The sequence below is a fragment of the Calypte anna genome, chromosome 6, assembly GCF_003957555.1.
Source record: "Calypte anna isolate BGI_N300 chromosome 6, bCalAnn1_v1.p, whole genome shotgun sequence".
In the NCBI taxonomy this organism is placed as follows: Eukaryota; Metazoa; Chordata; class Aves; order Apodiformes; family Trochilidae; genus Calypte; species Calypte anna.
In genome coordinates this window covers 15,920,056-15,943,035 of record NC_044252.1, presented here as the reverse complement: position 1 = coordinate 15,943,035, position 22,980 = coordinate 15,920,056, and the positions used below count along the sequence as shown (strand labels likewise).

Here is a 22,980-nt window from a genome sequence, read left to right as displayed (position 1 = left end):
GCAGGGTGTCCAGTTATTGAGGTGTCAGTGCATTATTGCTAGTGATGATAAAATGCCTATAGAGTAAGTGACTGTAGCAGTGACTCAGACCCTGCTGTTACAAACTGTTTTGAGCTGTAAAAATGAAGGATGAAAGCTCCCAGCTTTCAGCTAGAGTATTCAGTCTCTGTTTAACTTCAGCAATTTAGGGAAGTCAGTTATGGGTTGGTTTCTAAAGCATTAAAACTTCAATCATTAAAGCAGTTGATTTTCTCCTGCTTACACATGGGCACACATCATTAGTGTGCAACTCAGCGTTTGTTTTCCAAGGGAGAAAATGTCACAATTTTGTCTTCAAACTGTGCTTATCCCTGGGGCTCACTTGTTTTAACAGTATTTTTTGCTAACGGTTTTATCATCTCCACTTTTCTGGGGTGATTGAGAAGGATGCTTAGGCTTACAAATGAAACTGCCTCTGAAAGGATTTGCACATCTCCCTGGCTGCTGGTGAGGAGCTCATTGCAGTTTCTGAAATGGCTGCTTATTTTACTGAGTTCTATAGTGACTGTTGCCTTGGCAGCAAAGGTCCTCACTTAGAGAATCAAAGGACTGTAGCAACATAAGAAAAGAAGGGTTAGATTGGGGCAGGTTTCAAAGTGCATTAGGAGGAAATCACAGATTTAAAAAACTGGGTTTGAGGAGGTCTTTTTTGCTGCTTTAGGTGGATTTGAACTTGTTTGCAGTGAACTTGTAAGCCAGCCCTGCAGAGGTAAGTTACTGCTCTGTGTCTATGTACACATAGACACAAAGTTTTGTGCTGTGTACCCAGGCAGTGTCTGTCTCCCACTCAGCAGTGAGCCCGTGGACTTTGAAACAAAATCTGAAACAATGACGTCCACAGTGAGTGCTCAGTTGTTCTGCAAGCAGATCTAGAGACAGGAAACTGCAGTTTTCTGGACCTTGGCTGCCAAGTCAAGTGTGGAAGTGTGGCCAGCAGATTATTTTATTGCTGATTATCTTGTCCTTTAACCACAGAGGTGGATGCTGGAGGGCTGGAGCAGCTGTGATATGAAGACAGGCTGAGAGAGTTGGAGATGTTGGGCCTGGAGAAGACTCCAGGTAGACCTTAAAGCACCTTCCAGTACCTGAAGGGGCTACAGGAATGCTGGGAAGGAACTTTTTCCAAGGATATGGAGTGATAGGATGAAGGGGATATAGCTTTAAACTGGAAGAGAGGAAATTTAGATGAGATTTTAGGAAAAAATTCTTAGCTGTGAGGGTGAGAAGGCACTGGCCCGGGTAGCCCAGAGAAGCTGTGGCTGCCTCATCCCTGGAAGTGTTCAAGACCAGGGTGGATGGGGCTTGGAGCAACCTGGTCTGGTGTCCCTGCCCATGTCAGGGGCTTGGAAACTATATGGTCTTTAACGTTCCTTCCAGCCCAAACTGTCCAGTGATCCTGTGCTCCCACATTCAGTGTGTATGCCCAGCTACATCTCCTCAAAGCCATGCAAAGGAGAACCAATATTGATATGAAGGGTTCTGTACTGTTCTCTCAGGAGCTCCTTTAACCCACTGCAGTGGCTGTGGTCATGTTATTACAACACCCCCAGGGACAGACTGAAATGGGAGTAAGAAATTTTCCCCTTCAGGAAAGTGGAAGAGGTTCTGAAAGTTTTGAGCTAGCACTATGTTTGCTGGGAAAAGGGTTAAAAAGGTCATGTAAACCCTGGAGGACTGGAGCCCTTGCTGAAGTTACTTCATCCTGCTCAGTCTCATGGTGTGGGTGTTTTCAGATACTGGTTTTTTTACATGGCATCATTATCATAGAGCTATTGCTGTTATGATGCTAATGACACTGTTACTTATAATTTGTCATCAGATACAGGTTCCTTAATGAAGCAAATCTGCTGTGGGTGGAACCCATTTGGAATTTTGGTTGCCTGGCCCAAGCTGACAACCCATATCAGAGATGGGGAGGTTTTATGTGTGTCTGTCCCACTGGCTGTCCCCATGCTGTGGGACCAAGCTAAGCCAGGGGATGCTGTCTGGTGGCAGCTGTTGCACATTCCCTCCTTCTGTCTTCAGCTTCTGGGGACAAGAGAAGACCTTTCATGAAAGCAAAGGTGTCAGCAAGGGCTTTAATTTCTGTGAAGAATTTCTGTGAAGCTCACCTAATCAGGCTTTCCACAATGTGTGACAGGAAACGAGGTATTTTTAATGTGACAAAATGGGAGGTGTTAGTAAAGAAACATTTTTCCTGTTCCTCACCCGTTTGACAGCCTGTGAAATGAAGGTTTGAATGATAGGTGGTCATTAGTAATTGTATTTGTTTTTCCTCATTGTAACTCTCAATAAAAACAGCTCCATGGCCTGTGTTCTTGGCAGTATTACCTTTCCTCTTAGCATTCTACCCGTATCAATTACTCTGCTTTTCCAAAAGGCTCTTGGTAGTGATTTATACACTGGTGGTGTGACAGCAGCAGGCTGGGATTGTGCCTGCCCAGTTCTCCTGTAAGTGTCATCTGTGAGGACTGAAGCTTTCTGCTCCATGGCTTCTGGCCTCTTGGTGAGCCCCACTATCCATCTATCCCCAGAGGATGAGACAGGGTGAAAGGGTGTTCCTCTGTGTGTGAGAGGGGATTCCTCATGTTTAACACCAACAAAGGCTCTTAGGAGATACATTTTATAGTCCATTAAGACAAAGATTAGAGTTGAGCAATCTGTGTGGTACCTTATTAAAGGTTAAGCTATTAAGCATTACTGGCAGTGAGTTTAAAGCACAAGCAGGTTTCTGAAGTGACTGGAGTTTTTAGCAGTATTGCTGGTCCCTGCAACACACATGCATTTGATATTTCTCATAACATTGCCAGGCCAGGTATTATGGGATTACACCAGCATATTATGACTCCTGTGCCACTATGAGCAGGATTTGCAGCTGGCAACAGATTTTTGTTCTTTTACTCCACACATCTTACACACACCCTACTAGCCTAGCTGGGGCAGGAGGCATTTGTGTGGTAAGTAAGGAGATGTAATTTAAAGGTTGGCTACAGGCTTCTGAGGAGTGATGGATGCCACTCTGCACTATGTCTTAGGGGTCCTGAACCCTTAAGCACATTGGAGGCTTGTGGTGTGCTGGTCAGCAAGGCTGGTGTGTCAGGAGAATGGCTAGATTAAAGCTCTGCTTTCCTGCTTTCTGAATGGTTTGGGAAGCTGTGATTCAGTCACTCCAGCATTTAAAATTGAAAAGATATAATATTGCCCCACTTCGTGGTGTACAGACTGCTCAGACAACCCCAAATCCATGCTGGCTTTATGAAGCAGACCTCAGAGGTGCAGCCAGTGTAGCTGTTCAGTGGCATGGGAAGATGAGCTCCTGCTGCAGACTGAGAGCCCAGATGCTGTAACAGGATTCAAAAATAGCTAATTTAGGCTTTATCAGCATTGTAAGGTGTTACCCTCAGGAGCAGCAAGTCCACAGATAAGTCTGTTAGTATGAGTTGCAAGTTTGATGCTGTGCCACAGACACCAGTTCTCTGAGTTGTGAATAATGGGTGTATCACTTGAGGCTGAAGTATTTTGATATCAAGAAGGTGATGGCATTTCCATCTCCTGGCTCTGCAGCAACCCCAGCCACAGGCCTCAGGAGGTGAGGCTGCTCAAGGCTTGCATCACCCTTAATGTACAAGCAGGGTGCTGGAGGCAAAACACCAGAACTGCTGGTGACACCAGTGCTCCCTGTCTTGGGGCTCATGCTTGAGCCTTGAGCTGTGGCTGTTGCCAGCCCCAGGATTTCAGGTGCACTGTGATGCCAAGAGTAGAGCAGAGACCATTCAGATGGAGAGCCAAGCTGCTCTCCTGCTGTCAGAGTGTTGTAGGAGAGTTGTTAGGTTAACATGCATAATTCAGTCCATTTGTTTTTTCCATGTTCAGGGCTGTGTAACTAAATACTAATTGCCACATACAACTTGAATAATGAAGTGACCCACAGTTAAAAGCTTTCTTTGCTACCCACTGAAAAAAGGAAAGAAAGAAAATTGAGCTTTATCCTCTCTTCTGTTGCTTTAAAGCAGCACAGGTATTCACAGGGGGTAATAATCATCTTCATCCCTCTTTGATCCATGGATTTAAATAAATGCATGTGCAGTGTGCCCAGATGAGAGATGGTGTAAGTAAAGTACTGGTAGTCATTTGTCCAAAGTTTTTCTTTTCTCAGTCATGGTTCATACCATGCAGAAGCTGCACTTTGTGTTTCTTGCTCAGTTTAGAGGTAACAGGTCAAAATGTATGTGCAGTATGGCCACGTTTTGCATAGGGGTGTAGCTCTGTATCTGTTATGTACCACATCTACCCAGATCTTTCCAGTAATGTAGATTATTTTGGTTTTCCTTGGTGTCAGCTTTGCTCCTTGTGATGAAACACAAGCATCTTGTAGCTTCTTGTAGCTTGTAAGAGGGTAAAAATATTCTTTAAGATGATAAAGTCATGATATGACTTTAAAATATGAAGTGCTTTTTCCCTTTGCCATTACTTTCTTTAGATCACTTTCTGTTTTCAATGTTGCAGCCTCTGGTAGAGGAAACTCAATTGGTGGGATGGCAAGCTGGAGACCAGGGTTCTCACTGTTTTTTCTCTCTTTGCTCTGGAGAGGAACATTCTTTTTTTTTTAATTGGTTGTATAAACTTCTTGAATCTGGGACTTTGCTGATCACCACCTCATGCTGGGGATTTTGCTGACCATGTCTTAAAAATGCAGGAAGCAGTTCTGGTAGTTCCTGTGTTCCTGTAATTTGTGTATTGGAAATGACATGCTTCTCTAATCTTTCTAAGCTATTTTTGTAATTAATTGGGTGGCTTTTTAAAGTATTGGTTTCATTTTCTGCTGGATCCTTTGTAGCTCATGACAAACATTTATTTGAATTGTAGCAGTATACCGTGAAAATGGTAAAATTTACCTCGAAGAGCTGCTAAGCATCTTCTGAAGTCCTGCAAACCTAAATGCTTCAGGTGATTTTTAGGCTAACCTGTTTGGGCATCAATTTTCCTGTGCCAGAGAGTTTAACCTTGCACATCTACATATTTCTGTGTGTGTTGCTGGGGTACACTACATATTTTTGCCTCACAGAACAAAAATTTGGTTTCCTTTTCAATAACTAGGTGCAATGCATTGCATTAAGATATGTAAGGACAGAAGGTTTGTGACATGAACAACACAATGTTTGCTCTGTAGATCCTTAAATCCATAAGTATTATGATGTGTAAGAGGAGTTTGGGTACTGGTTATGGACCAGAGCTGCATAGTAATAGAGAATTTAACAAATACAGAGCAGGGAGGCATCCTTCTCTCAGCTGCAAAGTGAAGTTTTTAATACAAAACTGTTTAAACTCTTGAGAAATTAATAGCAAGCTCAGAAAGGACAGAGCTGTATGTATATAGCTAGAACTCCAATCAGTTAATCCTGTCCATGCTGGAGTCTAACTATTCTTTTGCAGTGATTTTGCCTTTAAACATGAATTGCATACAGTTGGTAAATGCCATCCTAATGCTGGGTTTGTCTCCTCCACAGGAAGAAGGATGCCAACACGAATATGAAGTGAACCATTTCCCATGCTTGCCACAGCACCTGGATGCTCCTGTCAAGTGGTCAGGGACAGGGACGTGCCTCTCACCAAACTGCTTCTTCGGGCAAAATGAAGCCAAGGAAGAGCTTTCCAGTGCACTGGAGTCGCAGTGACTGCTGCCCAATTTAAAATTAATGTCGGACTGTGCCCCAGCTGCCCGGCGAAATGAAAGAAGTGATGTTGTGGTCACCCGAGGAGGTGACAAATTGGCTAACAGAAAATGCTGTGCCAGAGTATTGTGAGCCATTGAAGAGCTTCACCGGGCAGGATTTGATCAGCCTCACAGAGGAGGATTTTAAGAAGACACCTCTTTCCAGGGTGTCTTCTGACAGCGGACAGCGTTTATTGCACATGATTGAAACTTTAAAAATGGCTCATCACATCGAGGCACACAAAAACGGGCACGTCAATGGGCACATCCGTGTCAGTGTCAGCAAAACCCCACGGGAGAACGGCTTCAGCAGTAAAATGAAGCTGAATGGGATGCCAAATGGGTTTAAGAAGGAGATGATAAAGATCCCCATGCCAGAGCCAGAGCGCTCACAGTATCCTATGGAGTGGGGCAAGACTTTCCTGGCTTTTATTTATGCACTTTTCTGTTTCGTCTTTACCACAGTGACAATCTCAGTTGTTCATGAACGAGTGCCTCCCAAGGAGGTGCAGCCTCCCCTACCAGATGCATTTTTTGATCGCTTTGATCGGGTGCAATGGGCTTTTTCTATTTGTGAAATCAATGGCATGATCCTTGTAGGACTGTGGTTTGTTCAGTGGCTGCTCTTAAAATACAAGTAAGTAAAACCTTTTGAAAACCAAGCTCTAGGTGCACTTCTTTTGGAGAACTGATTCTGGTTTATATCCAAATATAGTGAAGCTTCTTGTGATCTTTCTAATCTTGGTTTCCCAAGCTGAAGTAGGTATCATAGACAAAACTGCAGTTTATGTGTGCTGCCTCTACAAAAGGGATAAGTTGAGTCCAACTTCTGCCTAAGAAAATAATAGCCCTGGTTGGCTTTACCTGCCCATTCAACTTGACCCCTTTTCGTGTGTGAAAAGGTGCAAATTGGATGCAATGTTGTTCTTAACTCAGTTGACTCTCCTGCCTCTTAAGAGGGAGCCCAGCTCATGCTGGTGTCAACTTGGAGTCAATTCAGTGTCTCTGCAGTTTGCCTGATAAAAATACCTACCATAAGATTATGGTACTTTTGGACAGAACCAACAGGCAGTGGTTTGATCCATACACTTCACCAGTGCTTTGTGACTGTTTAAGTACATTTTCTCTTTGGCATTAGATGGGACAGGGGCTTCAAACATGAAGTAGGTCAAATGCTAATCATAAAATATGCAGATATCCAGATAATCATAAAATATGCATAGGTAGGCAATGAATTTTCAAGATCTTAGTGGTGGTCTGCCTCCTTGTTTATAATAATTAGAATGGCAAAGGTGAATTTGTCTGGCAGTGGAAGTAACCCATTGCTCACTCTCTACAGAGAGCATGCCAATGCTTAATTTGGGGAATCTATACTGCTGTAAATGGACAACTTGAGCTGCCTCAGCACTAGAGTCTGATACAGACCCTTGTGCTGCCATGGCTGTGAACAAAGTGTTCCGAGTCAAGTTGCTTTAAGTAGGATGAGGTGGTATGTCACATTTCCTTTCAAAAACCAGTCACAAGCTTGTCCTCACATCTGCCTAGCCCAAAGAGGGTCTCCTCCTCTGCTAACACAATATTTCATTCTTTACCTGTTCACTGACTTTATTTTGTGACTCCTATGTGGAAAACTGAAGAAGGAATGTAATTTGGGCCCCTCCCTGTTAAAGACAAGATCCTTCAGTTCACAGGACTTTGTAATGACCACAGACTTACAGATTTCCCTTTTTAAAAGAAATGAACCAGAGACCATTGGATCACACATGCTTATAATAGACCAAAACATTAAAACTTAAACGTAAGCATATGGTTCATTAGCTTCATAAGGTAGAGGAGGCTTGAAAGAGAATTGCAAACTTGGGGCAGGATACCCTTGTGCAACATAGCTGTGGATTTCTTTAGGAATGTGACAAATATTTAAGTAGTCCCCAAGACCAAGATGATGGTTTATTCTTCTTTATTTCTGCTAAATGAAACTCCATGTATTTTGCCAGGTGAAGTTTTAAAACCTTTGTACACTTTCACAGGGGTGGCATTCCTTACAGGAAAGTTTCTAGAAAGGTCAATTTATTGTTATCTGTAAAATCTGTGGAATTTCCTATTTATTTATTATGTGCACATATATACAGGAGGCAGGATCTACCCTAGCTTGACCTCTTGTTTTGTTTTTGGCCATGATGGACGTGAGCAGAGTCTTTAGTTTAAGAAAGCAGAATCTGTAAGGTCCTTGGAGATTTCAAAGCAAGGAGAAGTGCTGATAAAGTAGGTTGGTATGGTTGATAATTGTGGACATTCTCCTAGCCCGTTTGTTTTGCTGTGTTAATTTTTAACTTGCTTCAAAAGGTTGCTTCCTGGTGTCAGGGGCAGATGTCGGGGGGTCGCAGAGCTTTTTATTCCTGGTATCAGCCCTGGAATAGCTGGCCAGCATGTTCTACTGGTCAGGTAATGCTTTGGAGACCAAAAGTTGTTCTTCTATGCCAATGAGCAAGAGTTGTCAAAGTCTGAGAGGCCCAAGTTCTCTGTAAACAGCAGAAAAGGAGGAGCAGGAGAGATGCTCACAGGAGAAGGAGCTCAGTGATGTGGCTCTGTCTGGAGTACCTCATTTCTATGGCTCTGGATGTTGAACCACTGAGTGTTATAAAAAGAGCTGAATTACTTTTTGTGAGGGTTGTCACCCCCCTTTGAAACTTAATTGAAGAATAGAGAAGGGAGGCTTAATTCCCACTCCTTGACCTCCAGTGATGTTAGGGATAGCCATTGCCACACTGTTGGAGATCTGAAGGTATGATGTGGAGCCAGGTGATTGCTGGGTGGGATGAGACTTGATTGCTTGCTTACTCAGATACTACAGACACCATTCATGGGTGTCTCAAAGTATGAGGTTAGGGTCACTGGTGAACCAGCAGCATTGTTCCCATGCGATGGATTGAAGCTAGTGGCTGGGTTGAACTTTTGACTGGAGGAGACAGTGTCATAGTTTGCCACTTTTGCAACCACTTTTCTTTGCCAAGCAGTGAAATTCCTATTGCTCATCCTGCCAGATTCTTTATTTATCAATAGCCTGATTTAATCTAAGCTGAGCCTGCTGTTCTCCCAAGCTATGAAGGACAATAGATGTGTCATTCATGATGCTGATCACTCAGTCTTCCTTGTTTAGTCCAGAGATTGCATGATCATGTTGAATGCTCATGGCTTGGATTGGCCTATGCTTTACTGGGCTAAACACTGGCTGGGTGGCTGGGCCCAGAGAGTTGTGGTCAATGGAGTTAAATCCAGCTGGCACCCAGGGTTCAGTGCAGTGGAGCAACTCCTGTTTAACATCTTTATGTCTGGATGAGAGGATAGAGTGCACCCTTAGTAAATTTGCAGATGACACTAAGCTGGCTGGAAATGTTTATCTGTCTGAGGGATGAGAGGCTCTACAGAGGGATATAGAGAGGCTCGATCAGTGGGACAAGGAAAATTGCATGACCTTCAGCAAGGCCAAATGTTGGGTACTGCACTTCAGCCACAACAACCCTCAGCAGTGCTACAGGCTTGGAGAGGAGTGGCTGGAGAGCTGCCCAGCAGAGAGGGACCTGGGGGTGCTGATTGACAGCTGGGTGAACATGAGCCAGCAGTGTGCCCAGGTGGCCAAGAGGGCCAATTCCATCCTGGCCTGTATAAGGAATAGTGTGGCCAGCAGGACCAGGGAGGTGATGTTACCCCTGTACTTGGCACTGGAGGGCACACCTGGAGTCCTGTGTTCAGCTGTGGGCTCCTCACTGCAGAAAGGACATTGAGCTGCTGGAACATGTCCAAAGAAGGGCACCAAAGCTGATGAAGAGTTTCAATCACAAGTCTTATGAGGAGCAGCTGAGGGAGCTGGGGTTGTTTAGCCTGAGAAGAGGAGGCTGAGAAGAGACCTTATCACTCTCTACAGCTACCTTAAAGGAGGTTGTAAAGAGGTGGGGGTTGGTCTGTTCAAGTTACAAGTGATAAGACAAGAGGTAATGGCCTCAAGTTGCATCAGGGAGGGTTTAGATTGGATGTTGGGTGAAAGGGTTATCAGACATTGGAGCAGGGTGCCCAGGGCAGTGGTGGAGTCACCATCCCTGGAGCTATTTAAGAGTTGTATAGACTCTTATATGTAAGAGTTGTATAGAGTCTGTATAGTGCTTAGGAATATGAGTTAGTTAAGTGTTAGGTTTATGGTTGGGCTCTATGATCTTGAAGGTCTTTTCCAGCCAAGGTTATTCTATGTCTTCGTTAGAGCCAAGTTTGGGCCAAAATGGAAGAGGGTCTTGGGTATGTCTGTCCAGCTAACCACAGGGCGGGGTTTCCCTTGGCTGCTGTTACTGCTTTCTTGCCTGAAAATTAATTCTACCTTCAGGCAGGGACTGGAGTTCCTGTCTGGGTTCAGGGTAAGGCACTAGACTTGGTGCAAGAAAATTAGTGATGGCTTTTTTTTGAACATACAGAGTACTCTTCATTGCGTTGGTTTGATTTCTCATCAGCAAGCAAGAAGAGGGTGGGTATACAGTTCTTAGCTGGGGACTCTGGGATGCCCAAGTCTCTTTCCACAGACACCGCAGGGAGCTCAACTAGTCCAGGCAAGCTGCTGAGGCAGAATTAACTTCTCTGGAAAGCATTCCCAGATGTGCTGGGAGAAGTACATTTCTGGTGTTCAGCCATACTTTGACATCCAATTCAGCTGGAACATTCTTGGAATTGAAAAAGATGTTTGCTGCCACATCTGATGAGTTCTGGAGAGTTGTATTAAAAGTTGTCTTAGCCAGTGGTGAGTTTAGTTAGGTTGTACTTGCAAGCTGGCTCATAATCACACACAGAAATTCTTTATTGGATCACCCTTCCAAGAGAAGAATGTTTCCATACAAAATGCAGAGGAAAACCACTGGACCCATTTCAGTCCATGAAGTTACATTAATATATTAAAATTTTTAACTCCCAGCTGACACCAGGAAGGTGGAAAAAAAATTGGAAATACTGTGTTTCAGTAGCAGTGAGCACCTTAGTGCTAAATGCATTTACATGGTACTGGCTAAAGCTTTTCTGATAAATTAAAGCACTCACTTTGTTATTTATCTGGCACTGCAGAATCATACTGCTGTGAGAGAGGATCACTCCAGTTTAATAGCTCTGCCAAAAGCTATTAAAAATTTAAAAATACAGCCAATTTTGAGCTTTGAAAGAGCTCAGCTTGAAAGAAATACTTTTTTAAAAAAGGGAATGCTTCAAAATAGCAACAAATGGATGTCAGAATTTGCAGCTTGTGCTGTAAACCTTGTATTCCCCTAGTGATCAGAACTGTAAATAACAACCATTTAAAATCAACTGAAGCCAGCAGGGTCAGTAACCAGCAGGACACACTGGGGTGATGTGGTTAAGGTCACAAACTGATATAACTAGATTTGCTCTTGCTTTTTGTAACGTTGGGAGCTATTTCTCTTTGCTGAGTTCTGATCAAGTTTGCTCCCATGCTGTCATGTTCCAGAAGGGGTTTACTTGCTGTAGCTCTTCTTGTGATGATGTTCTCTGGAATGCAGCAGTGCAGCTGGGGGCAGCTGCCACTCCCAGGTGAAGGTGGAAGCTCTGTACTCTGTGTTCTCTCAAAGAACTGCATCACTGTATCCCAAAATTGCATCTGCCATCCTTGCTTACCTCAGCAACTTGCTGGCAGCCCTTTGTCAATAAAATCTCTTTGCAGCCTGTGCTTCTTGCTTTAAGAGTGGCTTCCTGTGGAAAGAGTCCAGCACAGCTCTAAATTTGTATTTCTGAATTTTCGGTGTGATGGGAACTGCTTCCTGTCTAATGCTGCTCAGGAAAGATGTGTTTTCACTTCCTTGTGTCACACAGGTGATCCCTTCTCAAACAACCTTTTCTAATTCCTAAATGTGTGTGTCAGCTGAGGTAAACTTCAGTCCTTTTCATCTTATAATGAAAACATTTTAAATCCATCTGCCTTGAATGGAAGATTAGTGACCGCTCAGAGCTCATGGAGGAGTGTGGGGCATGAAATCTGTTTTAATGTTTTCATCTGCACAGGTTTTTGTATTCTAATCCTTATTATTTTCTGTAATCATCTTCTTGGGTAATGTTAGTTGAGTAGCTTGTGGTTTTAGCCTGTAAAGCATGGGAATATTTGTAAAGTAATTCAGCATGCTCAGGTGTAAGCTGAGTGTTGCAAGTTTCAAAGCATCTAGAAGAGAACAGTTGGTAGTTTATTTGATTTACTTTTCATGTATTTTGTTTGCATGTAGTGACCTCCTTGTTTTCTTCCTGTCTTTTTTCTTTTTTTTTCCTTCTAGGTCTATAATTAGCAGAAGATTTTTCTGTATAGTTGGCACACTATACCTGTATCGGTGTATTACAATGTATGTGACTACACTCCCAGTACCTGGCATGCATTTCAAATGTTCTCCAAAGGTAAACTTCTGCTGGCTGCCATTTCATATATTAATCTGTATATTTTCCCCTTGTTCTGCTGTTACCAAAACCGTTACCAAACCCTTTCTCAATAATTGTGACTTATTTGAAAATACCACCTTGTCATTATGGGCACATTCTTTTGCAGATCATCAGCTTCCCTCTCAGTGATGGTGTTGCCCATGGCTTCAGGGCTGTGCAAGCATTGCCACCCTCTTCAAAGTGCTCATCTCCACAATTTCTGTAGCATTTTTAGCTAATTTGCACTATGACCATCTTTCTATCTCTACCAAAGCAGATGAAGGTGTGCAACCTGTCAAGGTGCCATGTGAGACTCACTTATTTTGCAACACTTCGGTGGATCAAATAGAGATATGATTTGTATTTGAAAATGTTCTAAAGAGATTTTTCTAAGGCTGGTGAAACTCTATTCTTTGCAGTCCAGCATCCCTGTGTATATTTTTTGCAATTGTGTTAGCAAAAGGACTTGCCACCTCCTCCTCAATCAAGTGCTAACTCCTGTTTGTTTTGCTGAAGAATAATATGGGGCTTGTGAAAACCATGGCTGAAGCCAAGCTACTGAGAGGAGGGTTCTAGGCCAAGACCCCTCTTGTAAGCTTTGAAGAGTAATTTGTGGAGATGGGGCAGGGATGATGGTGTGGCTTCCATCTTATATCACACAAACACTGGCATGAGTGTGGTCCTTAGTGTAACCTGCTGCTTGTGGTGGGGGAAGTACAGACTGCACTCTTGCAGTGGGGAACAAGATGCATATAAAATCACAGACTGGTTTGGGATGGAATGGACCTCAAGGATCCAGTTCTAAGCATCCAGCCATGGGCAGGGGCACCTCCCACTTGACCAGGTTGCTACAAGCCTCATCCAGCCTGGCCTTGAACTTTTCCAGGGGCAGACACAGCTTCTCTAGGCAACCTGGGCCACTCTCACAGAAAAAAATTTCTTCCTAAAATCTCATCTAAAACTCCTCTCTTTCTGCTTGAAAATGTCCCTTTGTCCTATTGCTATGTGTCCATGCTTGTATGTATGTATTAGACCCAAGTGCTCTTTCTCCAGTAGTGGTTCATCTCCATGCCCCTCCTGGCACTGTTTCTGCTATAGCTTGATTTAAGCAGAAGAAAGGGTGTAAAAAAGGTAATTTCTGTAAAATATCTACTGCACGCACAGTTCAAGAGCTTTTTGTACACAGCTGTAAGTTAGGTTGCAGGCAGTAAAAGCCTGATCTGACCCAGTAGAAGTGTGGTGTTGTTTCTTCAGTGAACATTGCTGGTATGCACAAACAAAGCTCAAACAATGCAATTCCTCAGGGAGATAAAGCCAAAGAAAGTGCTACACCAGTTGTTTGTCAAGGTACAGCCTTTGCCAAGCCATGTGTGGCTTCTTGAGGGACTGAGCTCTTTTGTAAAGAGAAGGGAGTGGGAGAGTAGTCAACATTGTATTTGATCAGTCAGCCATTAAGAAATTAGAAAGAGCATAGGGATTTATGAGCTGAAGGGAGTAAATCTGCCAGATTTGAAAATTTACAGTTTTGGCAAGGCCTTGGCATTACTCAAGTAAAGACAAGCTTGTGTTGTGCTCTCTATTGCCCCAGTAAGACTGAGGATTAGCTGGGCTTTCATGAAAGCTGAGAATATACTAGTGGGAAAAGAATAATCCCTCAGCACCTTCTTGAGTTGTATCTGATTGTGTAAGAGTGGACATTGGGGCATATTTTAATGTTCTGTAAGGAACTGCTAGTAGGAAGCATTTTAATTGCAGCAAAGACCCTGTTTAAATCTATTATAAATTAGTAATTTCCATTTCTTAAAGCAAGATTGAGGTTTTAAATTAAAAGAAAAACATGCCTGTAAGGGCCAGTGGGAGGGTGTCTTTGTTTTCTTCAGACTGTTAAATGCTTACTGTGAATTTTAAAACTTCATAAAATGAGGTAAGGATGCAGCACTCAAGTAGTTGTGTGCATTGTTCCATTGAGCTCAGATGGGTCTGCTTCCTTTTTGGTCCTGGAGGTCCTCAGTATGTCCTACTTGTGCTTGTCCCACTACTTTCATTTTGATTTTGGGTTTGTTCAACATTTGAGCTTGTTTTAGAGCTGAGAGCAGAAAAAGCAAATTTCTGTGACAGTGCCAGGTGCCCTTCAGTCATCTGGGAAGGGGAGGGGGGCATTCTCAACTGAAGGACTTCATCTGCTTCAATTTGGCTTTCCTAAGGCAAATGGAAGTTTTTTTTTCAGAAATATCCTCTGAGCCCATCATGGATTGAAGGTGGGTCAGAGACAAAGCATCAGGTGTGGAGGAATGTCCCAACTGCTCATGTGAATAATGCAGAAGTTTGGCACTGTGCCCTGACAAACACTATAAATGGGTTTTTTATATGTGAAGTGGAAAGAAATGATTTTGAAAACTTCCCAAGGTGGTGTGGTGGGATGCCCTAGCATTTGGAGTGTGAGATACTGGCTTCTGTGCATTGAATCTGTGTTTCAGCAACTTGCTTCATTCTGTTTTCTGTTAGATTATCAGCTAGATTATCATGTAGGGCCTTCACTGTTACCAGGAGGGTGATTTAAATTAAGCTTTATGGTTTTTAGAGTACATTACCTCTTGAACAGAAGGAAAAGCAACTGTTTATAGACCATGACAAAATTCTAGACGTATCTGGAAATATTTTTAAAATTAAAAATACTGGTGAAGCTGGATTTTAGAGCCTGTTACAGAAATCGTAGGTTTTCCAAGAGTCATTATTCTGAACCTCACCTTACATATTTGAGGTTATGTATATATACAGCTATATGCCCATTGTTTATCCCAGTGGATATAATGAATAAAAAGAGATCTGAACCCATTAGCTCTGCCTGAAGATTCTCACTAAACATCATTTTCCTGTGCAGCCCGTGAACATTAGCAAAGATATGCAAGAAAGATTGTGCCTTTACATTCTAGAAGCAGTAAGTGTAGAAAGCAATTTTTTCTCACTTGTCTCTTCTACCATAAGTGTAGCAGCCACTGACAAGAATTCAGCACCTTTTGGACCAGTTTTTTATTTTGCTTTGAAAAGATGCCAGGTTTTTATTGCAACTGCAAGTGACTTGGTGTAGTGTTTTACACAAACATATAGGCATACATGGGTATGTGTGTAAATAAAATGGCCTTTTTTCCTTGCCTTTGCAATTTATATGTGAGTGTAGGGAAAAACAGTAGTCCTTTGTGATGCTGTATTTAATGGGAAATTGTAATTATTTTGTTGATTCTTTGTACACTGACTACTTAATATTTTTGACAAATCATTGGAGGTGCATCTGGTCTGTGCCTACATGAAGGCTACCTATAATGGATGCAAAGCATCAAGAAAAAGAAATTAATTCATGTCTTTTCCAGTCCTTTTCCCTCTAGAATTGTGGTGCTAGCTTTTGGGAAAGGCTGTGGGTTTCCTGGCTGATCTTGTGTATCAAAATAAAAAGAGAGAATAATGGATAGGGAAGTATCTGGCTAACACCATTACTTTAAACTCTTAAGTTTAGCACTGATATTTCAATGTGATTTTTGTTTTTTCCTCTTCCACCAGCTTTTTGGAGACTGGGAATCTCACCTGCGAAGGATAATGAAGCTGATTGCTGGCGGGGGATTGTCCATCACAGGCTCCCACAACATGTGTGGTGACTACCTGTACAGCGGCCACACCGTCATCCTGACCCTTACCTACTTATTTATCAAAGAGTGTAAGTGTCTGACTGCACACCTGGAATTGCCTGTTCTGCAGTTCCTGCTAATTGACCAATAGATGTAAATCAATTGGTAAATACAATGAAAAAAAAATGCACTCTTTTTCAAAAATAATAGATCTTCAAAGATTTCTTCTGAAAAAGAAAACTTTGGGAATAAAATAAAACACCCTACGATGTAGGTGTCTCAATTAATTACTTTATTTCCAAATAAATTTGTTTAGTTTAACTGAAACCTTCATTGCACCCTGCCTGATGAGTGGCATTTCAACTTCTGTCTCCTAGTCTAGAGAGAGTTGGATGCCATGATAAATGTAAGGTTGCTCATTTTGCAAGAATCAGCCCTTAATGTATGGGATCACAGACTGGTTTGGGTTGGAAGGGACCTTTAAGATCATCCAGTCCCAGCTCTCAGCCATGGACAGGGACACCTCCCACTAGACCTGGGAGCTCCAAGCCCCATCCAGCATGGCCTTGAATACTTCCAGGGATGGGCAGCCACAGCCTGCCTCCCCCCATTATCTTCCTCCCCCCAACAAATTCTCATTAGCACTTCCAAAGGGATTGCTGGAGAGGAAGGAGACAGATAAGGGTCTGCATATGGCAAAACAGACCTATAAAATGAGGGATTCCATTGGGAGTTTCACTGACAACTCTACAACATTGGCTGGCCCAATGCTGGACCCAGGACTGGTGATTTTCTGTTATTTATCTGTCTCTCTTAACTTTTCTTCTTCTACTCTCTTCCTTTATGCTTCTCTTTCCTAAAATTAAGTAACCACAGGTTTTTCCCAGGTTGTGCAGCATTAGCATCTATGTATTGTGATTTTTTGTGATCTAAATAATCAGCCTTTGTGATTGTGCAGCCTCAACATCGAAGTTGTCTGCTCTTGTGCTTTTATATATATATACACACACACACAAACACTTAGGGATGATTTGTTTTCCCTAAGAATTGCTCAAAAATAACCTTTACCTGTTAAAGCAATGAAATTGCTTTTTTTTTTGTAGAGAAACAGACCTTGAGTGTTGTTTCACCTTAATCTGATCAAGGGGTATTCAGAGGTCCAAGGGGGCTGTAATCATTGGTAACCATCAAAGGGTGTCTTTTCCCTCAAAGAGAAACCCTGGCCTGGGAGAGGGAGTCTCCTTTGGCTGTCATCTGGGTCTGGTCATGGGAGGTGACACTCACTCCATGCCCTTGTAAAAAGTCCCTTTCCAGCTTTCCTGTAGCTCCTTTGGGTACTGGAAGCTGCTCTAAGGTCTCTCCAGAGCCTTCTCTTCTCCAGGCTGAACAACCCAAACTGAGGGTGTTATTCTAAGAGCCCTCTGAGCATCTTTGTGGCTCTATGCTTTTATCTTTTGTGAAAGGCCAGAGGAATGGATTGCCATCTATGTAGAATCAATATTGAAATACAAATCAGTTGACTTTACGGACCAGGGCAGATGATATTGTTATGTGTTGGGTCCATTTCTCAAAGATTTCATAGCCTTTCTCTTTTCCAAAAAATGGAGTATCTCTTGAGTACAGTTTTAAGTTATGCTTCAAGAGACTGATACCTGTCATCTTCCACCTGATCTCAACACTCCTGCTTGTAATCTGAAAGCAGGCATTCCACTAACCACTCCAGACCGCAGCCTGTGTCCTCTGCTAACTACAGCAGGAATATTGTGTGCTGGTGACATAACTCTTTGAAATAATCTCTGTTTGTGCTTCTTTCCAGATTCCCCACGGCGACTCTGGTGGTATCACTGGCTCTGCTGGGCACTCAGCATGGTTGGGATGTTTTGCATCCTCCTTGCTCATGACCACTACACTGTGGACGTGGTGGTGGCTTATTACATCACTACAAGACTTTTCTGGTGGTATCACACAATGGCCAACCAGCAAGTGAGTTTCTCCTGATCTTTGGATCCATGTAGCTCCCTTTGCTACATGTGGTGGGGGTGAATATCCATACTTTGCTTTAAGCCTTCCTGCAGGAGTAGAAGTGGACTGACCCGTATCTCATGGACCATCCCTTTTTACCCTCACTCACATTGGGTTTGCAGGAAAGAATGAGATGTCATTGGTTGGGTTAATCTTGCATCTTGACCACAGAAATAATCAGGTCTGCCCACAGAGAGGCCTGTGTAACCTTAGTCTTTGAAATCCATCTGTATTTTGGCCAATTGACCATTCTTGTGGTAGTAGAACAAACCATTTAGATGCAGGTTGTTTTTTTTTTTCTACTCTGTGGGTTCTGGGTTTTCTTTTTTTTTCAGGCCAGCTGGGTTTTCTTGTATTCTGTGGCTTGCACAGATGAGGCCTCACTAAAACTGAACCCATTTTTCAAAGTTTTTTTAAGTGTCTCATGTTCCCCTAACCAAGGGAAATATTTTCCTTTTGGAGGGTACTGCAATAGAAAACAGGCTGCTCCTGTCCTAAGGCCCCTGTCTAGGGAGGTGCAAAAAATGGGATGATGGGAGAAATACTGAGAATAAGGAGCTGCTCAGGAGGAGAAGCAGCATGTAATATTTGTAACATTTAACCAGAGAGAAGCAGTAAATGATTCAAAGGTGAAAGGAAGAAGTTTAAAGGAAGTCTCATGTCATTCCTGCCATTACTTTCCCACCAGTGAATTAGATCAACAGGAGATGAGCTTAAATTGCTGAGGAGTGTGAAAGAAAATGCACAGGGCTCCTGGGAAAGACCTAGTGAATTAAGAGAAACCTGAGATGGGATAACTTCTTTTTAGGTCTGTAAAAGACAATTTGGTGTCCAAATATTTTCTGTGCAACATGGACAAAGAAGCTTTGCTTATCTGTTGCCTAGGACTCCAATTAATGACATTTAAGAAAAAACTAGTATGATGGCAGGAAATTGGTTTAAATTGTGATGGAACAGATCTTTAGATCATATCAAGGTCTTTTAGCTACCAGGTCATATTATTCCAGTAATTTTGTTGCACTTGAAGCAGTACACGACAGTCAGTGCCTGTGGTACTTTCTTACCACCAAATGCTTAATTGCAAATAAAGCACTATACTGTTCTGTCAGTTTGGGAACTACAGTGTTCAATAGCCATGTGTGCTCAGAGTTCATAGCTGTTGCCATACAACACCAGACTAACTTCCATGCTTTGAATTTGCTCCTGGGCTCTGTTAAAACAATGTTTCTGAAGGGCTGTGCCTCCAAGCTGGAAGCTGCTGAAACCAGGATTGTCTGGAGTGCCAAGGAAGATTTGCTTCAGAAAAGCTTTTTGCTTCATTGCATAGAAATGTACCTGTTCTGCTGCACAGTGTGACTCAGAAGATGGCTCAATATTCCTTTACTAAGCTGTTGTTGGGAGATGCTAGGAGAAGGCTGGGGCTAGGAGAAGCAAAAGGGTGAGTCAGGACATTTGAGAGCACATGGAGAGCAGAGCAGGGTTTGTCACCTTCTCTGAGGGGGTTGGGGCACACCTTGCTCATGGCTCTGTAGGCACATGTCTGGGCTCCAAAGTGATTCTTGAGCTACGTGTAATTTCAGAGATACTTCTGGGAACAGCTGTGTTTTGTGTTGGTTTTTTTGATTCCCAAAGGAGAAGCTGATCTTCTGGGCTGTTTGTTTTTTTCCTGTGGGGCTGTGTGAGCAGTTGAGATCTTGGAAACAAGGGGTAGCCACATCTGGGCGCAAAGTTCAGTGTGCACAGGGATGCTGTGGAAAAGTAGCTTGGCTCCTTGCCATAATTGTTCATGCAGATCTGTTTGGGAGGTGTTTCTTGATACTGAGAGTTTTTTGGGAGCAGCTGTATGCAGGACACCCCTGATGAATGGTAGCAGGAAACATGCAATCATCCCAGGCACGTGGGCGATGTGCTCTTGTGTAATTATCTTTTTTTTTCTCATTTATCTTCGTGCAGGTGCTAAAAGAAGCTTCCCAAACCAACCTCCTTGCAAGGGTCTGGTGGTACAAGCCCTTCCAGTACTTTGAAAAGAATGTCCAAGGAATTGTACCTCGTTCTTACCACTGGCCCTTCCCCTGGCCAGTGCTGCACCGGGGCAGGCAGGTGAAATACAGCCGCCTGGTGAACGACACATAACAGCGTGTCCACAGAGAAAGTGGGGGCTGAAGGACCTGTCCCAAGTGCTAAGAACTCTGTTTGAGAGGATGCCATAAAAAAAAAAAAAGTCAACTGCTCCCTAACCCTTCCTTTTAACTGTTCCCTCGACTTAACCTATTCAATTACCTGGTAAGCACTGTGATCTTTTTTTCTCTCCAAAGGATCTGCGTTGGTCAACAATAAAGAAAATTTAACTTATCATGCACTGTTACATATTTCTTGTTGGTAGATTTGGGATTTACATTTACCCATTGCTGTGTTCCTTTGTACATGATGGGACAGCATAAATGAAAGCTTTTATATCATAAGTTCTGGTCTTTCCAGTCATGTCTGGGAATAAAGCATATTATTTTCTTGGGAAAAAATACTTTTCATATTTCTTGCCCCAAAGATTGGGCTGTAAGCCATTTTCTAACAAAAGACTATATGAAGGTTTCTAAATACCTGCCTTGGGTAAAATCAAGAAATCTTTCTACCTGTTGCACCATGCTACATATAAGATGATAGACACAGAAAGGTTTGGTAATCTTGATTTTGTATAATCTGCAGTTACTGTGTCAAAAATTGCAAAAAATAAAAATTGTAAAGTTATTTTCTAAATATTTCCTAACTTTATTTTTCAAAATGTGTATGAAAATTAAATTTAAAAAGCTTTTTACATGTCAGAGCATAGAGAGGTAAAATTTAAGAAAAAGCTTCCTTGGAGAGAGAGATTTGTCTATGTTTCTAGTGCCTTTCTTGTCTTGATTGTATGGTCAGTAGGCAGTCTTAAATGTTTTTATTTAAAATAAAGTATTACATGAAAGCAGAATTATATATACTGTATAATTACTAATTTTTGCATTTATAGCTAAATTAAACTGGAAATTTGCTTATAATGTTGAAATTGTAATGTGTAGGGACAAAAAACCTAACCAAAACAAAACCACAAATAAAAAGGGTCCGATCTTGCTCACACATTGTGGGCAGGTCAAAATGAAAAGTATCACTTTATTGTCTACTTGGTAGCTGTATTTTGAAAAGAAAAACAGCCATGAATTTCCTGTTCTTTAAGAATTTTACAAATGATCACTGAGTGAACTATGAATGGTTTCTCCATCCCGTATTGAGATGTTGTTGGAAAACAACAAAGATAAATCTATTTCTTTAAATATTTGTGCAGAAACTGCATGTAATTATGTTTCACTCCTACCATACATACTGTATGTTTGGGGAAGTATTCTATCCTAAACTTGCCAATGTGCAGAGCAAAATAGTTTTTTTAAAGAATGAAGAGAAAATATATATATAAATATATATATATATCCATTCTGTATTTTACGTGAAGCAGAGTTATCTTCTGTAGGGTTTTTGTGTATTCACAAGGTGATATTTGTATTGTAAAACAACAGCGGTGAAGGAAAATAAAAAGGCTTTTGAAAAATGTAGTTTCCTTTATCTTTTTAATATTCAGTTCTAAATTTGAAACTGGGTTTATTCTTCCAAACCTTGCCTTTAAGTTGATGTGTTACTGCACTGTAGGCCATCCAATTTGGACTGTATGGAAACTGCATTGCTTTGGAATTGCTGTTCGTTGTGGGCAAACCAGTGCCTTATCTGAAATAAATGCTATGCAATCGATTCGGGTTGTGCGGGAGCCGGGAGCGGGGGGCAGAAGCTTTCCTGGGAGCCATCACTAGGGCTTGAAAAATCTACCCTAAAGCTGCAGGGATGGATCCTGCTTGGTTTTTTTTTTTTTCCTTCTCTTGGGGGGATAGGTTGTGTCCACTTCTCTGCCCTGTTCCTCAGTCTTGGCCAAAAAACTTCCATGAAGAATTGATGGGGTGTTACTTCTGCTGCTTTGCCTGGCTGTTGCTTGGGATGCTGAACAAGACTTAATCCATTTCTTATCAGTTCTCTTTCTCCCTGGCAGGGAGGGGATTTCATCACGTCTCGGCAAAACCTTTGCAACAGCATTTGCAGAGCTGTCTGTGAAGTTTAGGGTTTAGCTTTGTGGGCTTTGCCTTCAATTCACGGCATTGGCTTTGCAACTCTGTGATTGAAAGTCAATTAAAAAAACCCAAACAAACCTACCCCGAGGTGATTGCTTGAGAGAATTCATGTTCCCAGACATAAATGAACAAAGTAGATTTTTCAAGACCTGGCGTCACACACATCAAAACCATTGACATAAGTAAATGTATGGATATATGCACATGCCATTAAATGGAAACCTGCTGAATTCTGCATTGTAGTGTCTGACTTACTGCCTGGATCTTGCTGGACATGGTTTTGTTTTATTCATGAGAGAGCTGTGCTTTGGTAGAGCATTGCTGCCTTGACAGATAGCCATGGGGATGTGGAGCACAGCAGCATGGCATTGCTCTGGGTGCTGGTCTGGAGGAGGGAACTGAGGGAAAAGATGTGGAACAAATCTGTTGTGTGTTGGTGTAAACTCCAGGCTGTGGTGCTCACGCTACCTTGTTCTCCTGCCATGTGAGTATCTGCTCGGCAGATATTTAAGATGGGTGATGGCTGCTGCTGGTGCTAACACTGGGGATTGGTGTGTGGAGTGTGACCACTCATCATTTAGCATTGTCCTAGTGACCTGGCATCCCAAATATCCCACTTATGAGCACTTCAGCTGCATTTGCCCCAAAGCACTCGGGTGTGGCACATCTACAGTCATTTATTTTTTTTTTTGCCTTCAGTGTCTGGACAAGCAAAGCTGGGGGGTGATGGTGGACTTGAGGAGTGCCTATGTTGCTGAGATCCATCTTAGTTTAGCTTTTGGTTCTTGCAGGAAGGGAAAATTTGAAGACACTTGAAATACAAGGATGAGATGTTTTTGAAGAGCAGAGACCAAGTAAAGGCAACAATTCCTTTGTTTTCCTCTGAAGAGGGATTAACTCCCACCAACCTCCCCCCTCCTGGTTTTATTCTTCTGGGGCTGGGGGATTAGAGCACTCCGTGAACATAAGCTACCATGAATTACTGTTCAGCCAA

General features: G+C 42.4%; 1 protein-coding gene across 3 annotated transcripts in view; it reads left to right on the top strand.

The window, feature by feature from the left end:
- The window catches only part of SGMS1 (sphingomyelin synthase 1), a 92,647-nt gene extending 71,229 nt beyond the window's left edge, over positions 1 to 21,418 (top strand). For all 3 annotated transcript variants that reach the window (XM_030453204.1, XM_030453205.1, XM_030453207.1), the window contains 5 exons: positions 5,547 to 6,389; positions 12,061 to 12,178; positions 15,755 to 15,908; positions 17,636 to 17,802; positions 19,795 to 21,418. In XM_030453204.1, coding sequence (XP_030309064.1) covers positions 5,767 to 6,389; positions 12,061 to 12,178; positions 15,755 to 15,908; positions 17,636 to 17,802; positions 19,795 to 19,974 — 1,242 coding nt within the window. In that variant the 5' untranslated portion in view covers positions 5,547 to 5,766 and the 3' untranslated portion in view covers positions 19,975 to 21,418. The remainder of the gene's footprint in view (positions 1 to 5,546; positions 6,390 to 12,060; positions 12,179 to 15,754; positions 15,909 to 17,635; positions 17,803 to 19,794) is intronic.
- The last annotated feature ends 1,562 nt before the right edge of the window (positions 21,419 to 22,980 follow it).